Consider the following 13,200-nt stretch of genomic DNA (forward strand, 5'->3'; position numbering starts at 1 on the left):
ATTTGTCTTTTTATCCTTTGTCTCTCAGTTTTGGCATTCCCTTTCCCTTCCCTAGTTCCAATATGCAGTATCTGGGGTACTAAAATCAGTTACAGTGATACCAGGGGTAAAACCATGGGAAAGAAATATGAAAAAAAGGGCACAGTTTCACATAACATGTTGAAAATAACAACAACAATGATATACCAATTGTTTCCATAACTTGAAGTTCATTTTGCTTAGCATCATCTTATGTGTTCATATGTGCATAGCTATTGTGATCTTCTGCTAGGTCTATCCTAGACATGTACTTATTATTCCCAATGAGGGAAACCATAGAGTCCATGTTTCTTTGGGACTGGTTCACTTCACTTAGTATGATTTTTTTTTCCAAGTCCTTCCATTTCCTTATGAATGGGGCAATATCATTCTTTCTAAAAGAGTCATAGAATTCCACTGTGTATATGTACCACATTTTTCCCATCCACTTTTCTACTGAGGGGCATCTGGGTTGGTTCCATATTCTGGCTATGACAGATTGTGCTGTGTTGAACATAGTTGTGCTGGTGGCTTTAGTGTGGTCTTGCTTGTAATCCTTTGGGTATATGCCTACAAGTGGGGCTGCTGGGTTGAAGGGTAGCTCTATGTTTAGCCTTCTGAGGAACCTCCACACTGCTTTCCAGAGTGGTTGAACAAGTTTACATTCCCACCAACAATGTAGTAGGGTTCCTTTTTGGCCACAGCCACTCCAGCATTTGTTATTGTTAGTTTTCCTGATAACGGACATTCTTACTGGGGTGAGGTGGAATCTCAGTGTTGTTTTGATATGCATTTCTTTTACTGGCCAGTGATATTCTATCCTTAAAATATTGCCAACAGCAAACAGAATTTCTACTTTAAAACATAGGTAAACAAGAAAAAGATACTTTTAGAATAATCTTGTTAGAGAACAAGGCTTTATGTTCATATATGAATTGACCTTGTGCACTCTCTAGGTGGGTTTAAGCTTGAGATCTTTTAAGGAGAACAGTGAGGGGAGGGATATCAGGATTTCTGCCCACATCCAGGAGAGAAAGCCTGAACTTTTTATTATAATATGTAGACCCTGCCCCAAGCCATATTTTTAAATCATTTGTCCTGGGATTGGAGTCAAGCTTAAACCTGAGGGGAACCCCTGACACTTTCTTCCATGTGTTCAGTCTCCTTCATTGGAGTTTTCTTATGCACCCCTGAGAAAAACCAGAAACACCCATAAACATGCCTATGGGGTTCTCTCAGAAACTCACACTGTTGGGGTACCAACTCCAAAAAGAGAACACAAGAGAGAAAGGGCCAGTGAAAGTTCACCTTCTGTCCCCAGGAATCCCCAGGGCAAAGGGTCCTTTGTTTTTAGGGAGACATCTCTGTCACTCATGTTCCAATTGTCTTTGGTAAGACTGCCAGGAAGGTGAGCAGCTAGGTTGCACCTATCCCACCAACACACCAGTGTCTTCCCCTCTGAGTTCCTGCTTGTGGAATTTTGTGTCTTCAAGTACTTTCTTTTTGCCTCCACCCTTATACTTTCTATGAGGTGAAATATTCATACAAGGAAAAAAGAAAAAAAGAGCAGCTTCCTCCATCTGACCTTGTCTGCTGACACAAAATACTTAATGTGCTCTGAGAACTGAGAAGGGAGATCATGAAAAAACATTCCTCCTTAAAAAGTGAACACCTGGGAAAATGACCCTTCCCTTCCCAACACAAAGCCCTGGTCTCACGGATAACCATGTTCTATGGCAAGCTGTACTTTTTTCCAGGAAGAGATGCTCAAACATAATTCTCAGAAATGTAGAATACATTTCTTCGAGATCCTGAGCCCAAGTGATAAAAGTGCAACACTAAGAGCCAGTAAGAGCAGAGACAAACACCTGTCTGAGCTCAGCGTGTTTCTGTTTGGATCTCCATACTCTATCAGTTGAGGGTGTGGCTCTGTCCCTCCAATTGCTTGCTTGCTTACAGTAGTATGGGAGGATGGGAATAATGTTTCATATAAGAAGCTGTATGGTCCCAAAGGTCCAAGACTGAGGGGCCTTTTGGAGTCTAAGGCTGGACCACCTTTTAGAAGGGTTTGGGGACTATAATAAAAGTAATCTACTCCCAAGGGAGATCAGAGAAGAACTGCCAACACCGAACAAGATCCAACTGTGGTGGGGACCAGGGATGTTTGAGTGAATGTGAGAGACAAGCTATAATTTATAGCTCCTTTTGAAAAAATGTGGACTCCACATTTAGAGAGCAGCATGAACGCTGCTTGGGGACAAAGACAGGGCAGAAGTTTTTATCTGTCCTCATAACCAGGAGAAAAATGTCCTCGATTGTTGTTGGGCTGGCCATTCATTGGGAGATGAGAGACAGAAAAGGGTGGCCTAGATACAAAAGACTGAACCCTGGCTGGGGCACTTGCCTTCAACACTTGAGCTGCCACACAAGGCCCAGACAAGCAAGGCCATCTCTGGAGACAAGTGGCCGGCTTTCTGTGGGTGCCTTTACCTTTTCTTGTCTTCTGTCCATGTTGGGCACCAAGATGATACACAAGCATGATGGTTTCTAGTTCCCTGGCAGTATAGAAATAAAACCTGGAAGGATGAATATAGCTGTAGGGAGTTCATTTAGTAAAGGCTGTTCAGGAGAGTGAGCACTGGGACCTGGAAACTGGTTGTCCCAATGGGAATACCTTTTTGGAATGTTGGTTTAACCTCAATGGTCAGCCTTGCAATTATAAGGGAGTCAATGTCCACATCAAGTATAAGTGCTTAGCTTTGTTCCGATGAAACCTGGGTTTTTTTCATCTGACACACATTTGTCTTGTTACCCTGTTTACACTGTCATGAGATGAATGGTAGCTTTTCTGAATGTGACCTGTTTATTCTGCATGACACCTGATTTTATAGACCTAGATCAACTTCTCCATGTTCTCTGGGCCAAAAGCACCTGCATCCAAAAAGATAAAGTGAGTCAACTTCCAAGAAAACAGAATAATGTAACAAACCATGATTGGATCTTCCCTGATGAATGGGGACCAATGGGCGAAGAGTCAGATGGTGATCTAACTTCCTGGGATCAGGTATTTCCATCATTCTACTTATATGATGATTTACTGTGTCAAAGAAGTCCAGTCAGGAAAGTTCTATCAGTGTTCTAGAAAACTGAAGAAATTGTGACATTTCTTAAATGTAAAATGATTCTTTTCCAGTGCCACGTTCCTGGGATGCTACTTCCACAAATAGAGCCCTGTAGACATAAGACCAAGGCCATGATATTTTGGTTAAGGATGAGATATATGTGCCTACATCTACACTTATATTTATGTACTGAAATAATCACAATCGTGAGTGACATTTTAAATTTAGGGTAAATTAGGAAGAGATTACATTGGGATGTGAGCAACAGAACCATACTTATGGAGTAGATGACCCATAGAAGGTTTTGGGGAAAAGGTAAACTCTTGAGGAGCCAATGATCGTATCTACTTCTGTATTTCCTAAAGTTCTGTATTTCCTAGAGTAGATTCGCTGATTTAATTCAGTGTTTTAGTGTGTGTTCCAATAAAGCTTTATTGAGTCATCCTGGTGCTTTTCAAGAAGCAAATAAAGTATTTGGAGGAATACTGGGAATATACCTTTTGCTACAGCACATTAGGGAGTTTGGAGGAATCCATTAGAAAGAAAATTTCTTTAATTGAATGTAGCATTTCTCTAACTTTGTGGAATCCTCCTCTGCCCTACTTACCTCAATTCTTTATAAACTAATTTTCCACAATAATGGCTTCGAATGTGTGGGAGATTTACGATGTCACAGGCACTGTGTAACTTAACCTGCATTACCTCATTATTAGAACAACTACATAATGTCAGTTTGTAGTTTTGCATGCTACAGAGAATCATGTAGCTCATTAGTAAGTGCATAAGTTCACAGACTCCCAAGTCATATACATATTTGTCTGAAGCACACTTGGTATTCTGACAACTCTTACTGTTTGGGAAATGCTAATTTAAATAAGTTTATTTATTTATTTGTTGTTGTTGTTATTTGTATCTCAAATAAACAGCACTCCTTTAGAACACAATCCTGAGCTTTTTTGCTCAAAACTAGCACTCTACCACTTTGAGCCACAGTGTCACTTCCGGTGTTCTGGTGACTAATTGGAGATAAGTCTTACGGATGGACTTTCCTGCCCAGGCTGGATTTGAACTATGATCCTCAGATCGCAGCCTCCTGAGTAGCTAGGATTGTAAGTGTGAGCCACTGGCACCCAGCTACTCTCTGATTTTTAACAAGTGGCCAAAATGATTCTCAAAGTTAGAGATCAAGAATTAATCTTGTGAAATACATTTCAAAGTTTCCACAGAAGTGATGACATCAGTACAAGTATAAACATACACTGATATTTTATGTAAAGGAATAAAGATGATAGGCTAGATAATACAAAATTTCCCTCTGTTCTCTTCTTTATTAAAAATATGTTGTGTTCAAAATTTTATGGAACATATGAATCACCATTAAGATATTTGTGTCAGTGATTTAGGAAGAAATTTAGAACAAAGACTTAGCACAGACGCAGAATGAAAAGATCAAGGGCACAGACGCTTCTGATAGAAAGCTCTTCCTCTTTAGGTATTTTAAAACTGACATGAACTTCTGCCTTATGGTCACTTTTAAAGACTTGTTGCATTTGTGACTTGTTTATGGCCTGTTTCTTATAAGCATGCTTATGTAATCCAGAAAAAGGTTAACATTTTTTGATTATACAGAGAATATTCATAGAAAATGAGTAGAGAAAAAGAAAATTTTTGTGGAGAGAGGATATTAACAGGAGGTAAGCCATTCACTTTTAAATGTTAAACACATTCACTTAAAATTTTTTAACCTTTTATTGCTTGTGAAAATACTTGCTCCCAGCAATGCAGTTTCAATAAGAATGTCAAGGACATCATTATCTGAGTTCCTATGTATCATACAAAATCTTGGTTTTGTATGTACAAAACTTACCCCATTAAAAACCAGCAAAACTAGCCCGATGTGGGTGGCTCATGCCTGTAATCCTAGCTACTCAGGAGGGTGAGATCTGATGATTGTGGTTCAAAGCAGGCCTGGGCAGGGGAGTCCATGAGAGTCTTATCTACAATAAGCCAGCCAAAAGCTGCAAGTAAAGGTGTAACTCAAATGATAGAGCACCTGTCTTGAGCTGAAGAAATAAAGCAAGAGTGAGAGGCCTGAGGACTGAAGCCCAAGTTCTAGCACCAAACAAAACAAAAAAATCACCCCAGCAAAACCATTAGAGTTTAGGCTGCTGGCTAGAACAGCATACAACACTTTATAAGCATAGTAGTTTCCACAGAGAAGAAAGAAGTCAGGAAATATGAATACTGAGAGTGAAGTGAGCTAGCTCAGGCTCTGAATTTAAAATACTCTTTAGACATGAATCAAACCTAATTAACCAAAGGTAGTGGGCAATCACCATGGTATCCCCTGTCCCCTGTATACAGAGCCCTTCTATAGCCCTCCTTGGGTTCTAGTTCCTGAAGTGCACTTGGTGGGGCCACTTGCTCAGTGCTGAGGTGGTAACCACGCATATTCTGTCCGTCAGACTTGCTTCTCTTCTCGCCAGCTGCTGGAAATATTTCTACAGAGCAGCCTTGCACCCATTTCCAAAGAGGATTTTAAACAACTGAGTCCAGGGATCATTCAGCAACTACTGAGCTGTGCTTGCCAGTTGCCCAGGGACCAGCGAGCAAAGCTGCCACCCACCACTCTGGAGAGTAAGGTTTGGCTCTTTATCAAAAAGAACAGTATTTGTCATAAAAAATAGCAAATACAAGGTCTTGCAATATCCAAGGTGCTGTTCTAAGCATTTGGTACTTACTAACTCATTTTAAGCTTCCCAATCATAGAGGAGGTTTGGTATTATTATTCTATTTTACACACGAGGAAACTGAGGCATGGAGACATTAAGTAATTGGCTCAAGGATACCCAATTGGTAAGCAATAAAGTTGCAATTCAAACCCCAGTCAAGCTACTCCCATAGTCTTTATTCATGTGAGTCACCCCATACTATTTTTCAATGAACATTCTATATTTTGCACATGATTCATACCCATTCTGCTTAAAAATCTGTAGTTGAGGGGTTGGGGATTTAGCTCAGAGGAAGAGCACTTGCCTGGCAAGTACAAGGCCCTGAGTTTGGTCCTCAGCTCTTGAAAAATAATCTGTACTTGAAAAGTAGCATGGTACAAATGAAAAACAATATGAAATCTGAAATACCAAAAGAGGTCGTATTTTTTTATTCCAAGCTACCCTGTGATCTCAAGTAATTTTTACCTCCCCCATCTGCCTTTATCATCATCATCATCATCATCATCAATCACCATCATTACAGTGGAGAATCAGTGATTCCACATGGAACCAAACTCCTTCTGCCCAATTCTTTTTTTAACTGTTATTATGAAGGTAATGTCCAGAGGAGGTACAGTAACGTAAGTCAGATAAAAAGTACATTTATTTTTGGACAATGCCACTCCTTTCCTCACTAGCTCCCGGTTTTTCCTTCCTGTCCCTACCTACAAGTTGTAATAGTTCACTTTCAATATAGTGTCCAGTGAGTACCACTGCTGCATTTTTTTACCCTTTGTCCCATCATTTCTGGCCCTCACCTACTTTCTGCCAAAGACAAATAAATGGAAAAGCAAGACTAAAAGAAAAGGGAAAAAACAGCAATAAAGAAAAGTGCTCCTGTTTCCATTTCCTGGAGTTCATTTTGATAAATATTATTTTATATGATCAGCTGCACATAGGCACTGTGTCTTTATGTTACTTATCCTCCTTTGGTCTCACTCTGTGTAAATGTCTGGAGTCCTGTATAATTTACCATGTTGTGGTATATATTAGATCTAGCTTCCACATATGAGAGAAAATATGCATGGTTTATCTCTCTGATCTTGGCTTACTTCACTTAACATGATTTGTTCTAGGCCCATCTATTTCCCTGCAAATAGTATAATATTATTCTTTCTAATGGCTGTGCGACATTCCATTGTGTTATAGGTACCATGTTTTGGGGATCCATTAATCTGTTATAGGGCATCTGTTATGTTTCCACAACTGGCTATTATGAATAGTACATCAGTGAACACAAATATGTCCAAGATGGAGGAGGACATAAACACTCACACCATAACAAGTCTGTTCATTCTTTTCTTTCTATATTAAAATGTTCCTCCATAGACAACTTAGAAAGCAATACTATGTCTGGGCGAGGTGCTCCTGGGAGACTGTTGTAGCATTTTTACCAGCCCAGGCAGGAATGGGCAGTGATGAGCCCTGATTGTTTCTGCCATCTCCTTTGTAGAATACGGCTACAGCACAATAGCTGTGATACTCCTCACGCTTGGCTCCATGCTGGGCACAGTGCTGGTCCTTTTCCATGGCTGCCAGGAGAACTACAATCTGATTTTACAGCTGTTCGTGGGCTTGGCTGTTGGGACGCTCTCGGGGGATGCTCTGTTTCACCTCATACCTCAGGTAACGGGTTCTGTTTCATTTTCAATAGTAAAGAATTTCTGTTTACATGCAACTGCTGGAGGTATCTGTGCAAAAATTCTGCAGTGACTTCAATAAATGGCCTGAGGGCTGGGGATATGGCCTAGTGGCAAGAGTGCTTGCCTCGTATACATGAGGCCCTGGGTTCAATTCCCCAGCACCACATATACAGAAAATGGCCAGAAGTGGCACTGTGGCTCAAGTGGCAGAGTGCTAGCCTTGAGCAAAAAGAAGCCAGGGACAGTGCTCCAGCCCTGAGTCCAAGCCCCAGGACTGGCCAAAAAAATAAAAAATAAAAAATAAATGGCCTGATATTTTATTTGGGAAAACATTATTTGTCCTGAACTTCCCAGCATTTGGAAGAGAGAAGAAAAGACCACATATTAAGTTCACTGTAGGCAATTCCTATTTATAAAATTGTAAGAAAGGGAAAGGGGTCAGATCTTTGTTCCTACGAAATAAGATTCAGGAAACAAGTGCAAATTGTCCACCAATAAAAACCAACATGGGTGTGAGGCTTGATGCTGCCTTTTCTCCAGTTGCCTCCCACAATTCCTCCACATCGTATCTGTTTTCCTCTTCCTTTCTTCTCCTTTCTGCCCCAAAGGTTATATTTCCTCTGTTCCTTTGAAGGGCAGAATTTTGATTGTGTTCAGCCACTAGAAAGTCTAAGGAAAAAATTCCAACAGGAGAGGGGTGTAACTCTGCAGTTCTCTACTGGTTCTGACAACTGCTCTAAATGTAGCTGATTTGATCTCAGATTACAGGCCCCATTCTTGACTCTTTTTTTTCCACTGAGCTTCAAGTGGGACCATTGCTCTGAAGCCAGAGTCCCAGGCCAGAGACTCAACTCCAGGGATTCTGATATGTCAGGTATAACCTTTTACCTCTCATTGCCAATTTATTAGTGGCCACAAGGGCAGACATATCCAACCCATCTTCAAGGTACAGACACGAACAGCTTAAGTAGATGCATTGGTGCAGGAGGAGAGAGGGGCATGTGATGAGACTATCACAGGCAGTGTTATCTGGTTGATGATGATTTCAGCCCTGGTTCTACAGAGGTTCAGAAAAGTTATTCTGGTTCCCATGAGATGATTACTCTTGCACCATGGGATGGAATTACTCTCCCTTTGGAGATATCTGTCCTATGAAGCTCTGCTGTTTGGTGAGGGTAACTTTGTTCCCTTGCCATAAAATGTGATTGCTCAGTTCTGTTATCCCTGGAGTGCCATGTGACCAGAGAAGAGTGGCTCAGAGGCAAGATAGAGGTTGGGATGCTAAAGTTTTATACTTCTCTTAGTTACTTAAGCACCCAAGTAAGGAAGGCAGTGCTTTGCAGCAAAAGCAGTTTCTAACTTCCTACAATATTTCCCTCTGCCCTTTCAGCCCTCAGGATTGTAATTGTGTCCCTGGTGGCTGCCTCATTATTCCTGTTCATGCTCTTGACCCTGCCTGCTCCTCTGTCCTAAAGCCATCTGGAATATCTTGTCATCCAAGCCCCTTAGAGTGGTTCTATCTCTTTATTTTAAATAACTTTATTTTTTAAATTATCTTTAAGTAATTATACAAAGGAGTTGCCATTTAACAAAACAGTTTATGAATACTAGTGGTAGAGTGCTTGCCTCATATACATGAAGCCCTGGGTTCGATTCCTCAATACCACATATATAGAAAAGGCCAGAAGTGGCGCTGTGGCTCAAGTGGTAGAGTGCTAACCTTGAGCAAAAAGAAAACAGGGACAGTGCTCAGGCCCTGAGTTCAAGCCCCAGAATTGGCAAAAAAAAAAAAAAAGAATACAATGTATCTTAATGTTAGCCCTTTCTACATTCTCACCCATCCATTCCCTACCTATCCCTTCCCTGACTTTTCTTAATTTTGTAGGATATGAGTTGGGTTTTGTTCTGCATTTTCTCCCTCATCCAAATTCTCTTAAGAGGAGGGAAAGGGGGAGGGGGGAGGGGGGAATGAGGGAGGAGGTAACAAACAGTACAAGAAATGTATCCAATGCCTAAGGTATGAAACTGTAACCTCTCTGTACCTCAGTTTGACAATAAAAATTTTATTAAAAAAAAAGAAAAATATAAACATCTTTATGGGTGGACGCCTTCTGAGGATTTGAATTTATCAGAAATGAAAAGACATGGATGTGGGATGGTAATCGAGCTCAGAGGGAAGACTCTACAAAAGATGTTATTGATCCTCTCTGAGGTCTCCCAGTATGGGTGGAGATGATGGATCAATCATCCTGTCTCCTGCAAAATGTGAGATGAAAAATATTCCACAAGTCTCTGGCAATTTCCTACAACCTTACATATTGCTTAGAGGCTCAACAATTACTTGATGTTCGGAAAAATCATAAAGTGAACATTGGGGGGAAATAAAACAAGCCATTATTAGTTTTAATTTCCCACATAATCTATTTTTCTGGAACTATTTCAGGGCTCTTACTGGCTTGAAGTGGTGGCTGAGCCTTTTTTTCTGGGTCATCTGAGTGGTGGACAGAGTTGTTTGCTGGCCAGATTCCCAGCAAACAACAGCAGAATACTAAGGCTGCCTGGGTTTCTATCCAACGGCACACACCACGAGGGGCAGCAAGCTGCACTTGGAATGTTACAATTCAACACATAACCTATTTTTTTTTTTAATGAAGGAGGGAGTGGGTTGAAAGGGTTGACATTAATCAACATGCACTGTTTTCATAAGACTGCTTTGGTGAATGGCAACTCCTTTGTACAAACAATAAGCACTTAAAGATAATAAAAACAAATTTAAAAAAAAAAGAAAAGGATGCATAAAATAAATAACCAAATGGCAAGGAGAGGAGTTCATGGGTATGGGTAGTAGAGGTGTTCATAATTGATGTTTCTTCCTCATTTCAAGTATCTATGTTTTCTTTAAGGAATGTCTATGCACTTGAAGATAAAATAGAAAAATAGAAAAAATACATTATCACTCATTAATGAAGTTATATAATTAAAATCCTAAGTATAAATTACAAAAAAACATGGGGAGGGACTGCAAAAAATGAGCTCAGTTTTATGAAGTTTAGAAGGTAGGTTTTTGTTTTTTTTTTTTTTGGCTTAAGGAAATTGCTAAGGACAAGAGTTGTTGGATAAAAGAGAATTTTTAGCACAGTTTGATAGAAAAAAATTTCAAAGATCTTGCAAAAATTAGAGAAGTACCACTGTTGGGATTTCCTTCTATAATGGACCAAATTTATTCAACTTAGTGAACTTATATTTTATCCTGAAATTGGGGTTTTCTTCTGTTTGATTTAGGTATTATAACTCTCTCTTAAGAGAAATAATTGTAATTACAAACATAAGGTAGGTCTACATTAATGATTAATGTTCTTACCAAAGGAAAGGAAAATAGGACTAATCACACACACACACACACACACACACAAATACACAAATTGTCCTTTGATATCTGCAGAAGATTGCTTTCAGAACTCCTGAGGCTATAAAAATACTCAAATACTCAAGTTCTATACACACACACACACACACACACACACACACACACACACACACGTTGCATGTGCCCTGTACATATATACTCCTGTGTTAAATCATCCATAGATAACTTGTTCAATTGAACTTTAGTTCAATGTCAATGCTACGAAAATAGTTATTATACTGCATTATTCAAGAAATAATGGCAAAATGTACTCAGTATAGATGCATTTTTAAAATATTTGCAATCCAACATTGGTTGCATTTATTTGATATAGAATCCACAGATACATGAATATGCAGAACTATGTATGCACACATAAATGCCTACACACACAAATCTACACATGTTTGTGCATGAACATCTATACTTAATTTTATACATGTATGGTTTCTTTTTTCCCTTTAATTTACTGCTCAGAGACATCTGAGCACCAACCTAAATCTAAAGCCACTGAGCTATTGTACAAACTACTTTCTTTTGAGGCAGTAATATGATATGTAGTAATTTGTGGAATGAGTCCGCCATGTCTATCACATACTTTTTGTTTCTGAAAGTATTGCTGGCCATACACATTGCATTCTGTGGAACAGCTTCCAGAGGATTTCTTTTTGAATATTTATCTAAATTTTAGTAGATGCTGGAGACACATGCACGGGGGGTGGGGGGTGGGGAGGGACTCTCAATTTAATTGTATCTGTGTTCTGGACATAAAATATATTGATATCTTACAAGGCATTTCTAGGTAAATGGTATAAAATATATTGATATCTTACAAAGCATTTCTATGTAAACAAGTATAGATAGAACTCCTGAAAAAGAAATTCAGCAAAAACATTGAGAATGGTATACAAATCTGGGCTACTTTCTGAAATAAAGCTTAGGTGTCATTCTGTTAATTAATGCAAGCTATTTAAAGCTCTCTTTTATTTTCTGTGGCACACATTTTCTTTGACCCCCAATAAACTATATAGTGGGAGTGTCCATATGCCCCCAAAGCAAAATGGACTTTGAATAACTACAGTTGTCATGGGAAATACCCAACCTGGTAGTCTAATACATTCAATCACTACATCTGCCAATTAATAGTTGAGTCATCCAAAGTGAATTTCTTCTTTCAGTTTTCTTCTTTTACTTTTTTTAAGGTCCTTGGTTTCCATAAGCAGGATGCTCCAGAGTTTGGACATTTCCATGAAAGCAAAAGTCATATTTGGAAACTGTTGGGGTTAGTTGGAGGCATCCATGGATTTTTCTTGATAGAAAAATGTTTTATTCTTCTTGTTTCACCACATACCAAGGTATAGTGTACGTCTCACTTGTCTTTTGGCTTTGAGGTTTTTCTAATTTCCATTTTTAAATTTGTGCAAGATCCTGTTTTGTGTATCAAAAAGTAAGATAATTTTGTGTAGAGATAATGATAATAGATGGGTAAATATGTGGTAAAATTCATGTCACAAAATGCAAATGGTAGGATCAGTGAAATGGATGTCTTAAGTAGTAGCTTGTTGATGTATTTGAAACCTTTTGAGAATAAGTAGAATAAATTAAATATATTTCAGATTAAAGCTTGTAGAAATTTTGTTTTAGTGAGGGAATGCTGCAGGGTTGTTGTTGTTTTTTTAATTTGTTTGTAGGAGGTGGAGTTCAAGCTAGGATATTATAGTAATTGAAAGAGTCTGACTTCCATCTTCAATCACAGCACCTCCCTAGAAACTCATGAGATTAGCTTCTGCAAAATCTCTCAAAGATTAAAAACAGTACTTGGTCCTCTCTTATAGATTACCATTCTTGGACTGCAAACACTAAATATAATGCCAGTATACCAACCTATAACTTATAGCTAGATAGAAATTCAATGACTTTGGAAAACAGTGAAAGAAATGTCAAACATCCAAACATTCAGTGTGTTCATATTGACTCAGAGCTTGCTATGACTTAAAATGAGTTTTAAGAACGCAATTTTTAAGATTCATGTTACCCCATAAAATAAAAGAAATACAAATATTTACAAGTGCTTTAGTTATTGGACATATGTTTGGCAATATTAGTTTAATAATTCCAGGGTGGAATATACGTTTTGTTTTCATTTTGTTGGTTGTGGGACTTGAACTTGTTGGTTGTGGGACTGGGCACTGTTGCTGAGTTTTCTCTGCTCCAGGCTAGCACTCAACCACTTTGAGCCA

The 13,200-nt window shown here is 39.0% G+C and overlaps 1 protein-coding gene across 3 annotated transcripts in view; it reads left to right on the forward strand.

Moving 5' to 3' along the window:
• Positions 1–13,200, forward strand: part of Slc39a12 (solute carrier family 39 member 12) — a 56,379-nt gene that overhangs the window by 14,837 nt on the left and 28,342 nt on the right. For all 3 annotated transcript variants that reach the window (XM_048367794.1, XM_048367795.1, XM_048367796.1), the window contains exons 4-7: positions 2,910–3,082; positions 5,606–5,777; positions 7,365–7,537; positions 12,163–12,315. In XM_048367794.1, coding sequence (XP_048223751.1) covers positions 2,910–3,082; positions 5,606–5,777; positions 7,365–7,537; positions 12,163–12,315 — 671 coding nt within the window. The remainder of the gene's footprint in view (positions 1–2,909; positions 3,083–5,605; positions 5,778–7,364; positions 7,538–12,162; positions 12,316–13,200) is intronic.

Source organism: Perognathus longimembris, chromosome 18, assembly GCF_023159225.1.
Source record: "Perognathus longimembris pacificus isolate PPM17 chromosome 18, ASM2315922v1, whole genome shotgun sequence".
Taxonomy (NCBI): Eukaryota; Metazoa; Chordata; class Mammalia; order Rodentia; family Heteromyidae; genus Perognathus; species Perognathus longimembris.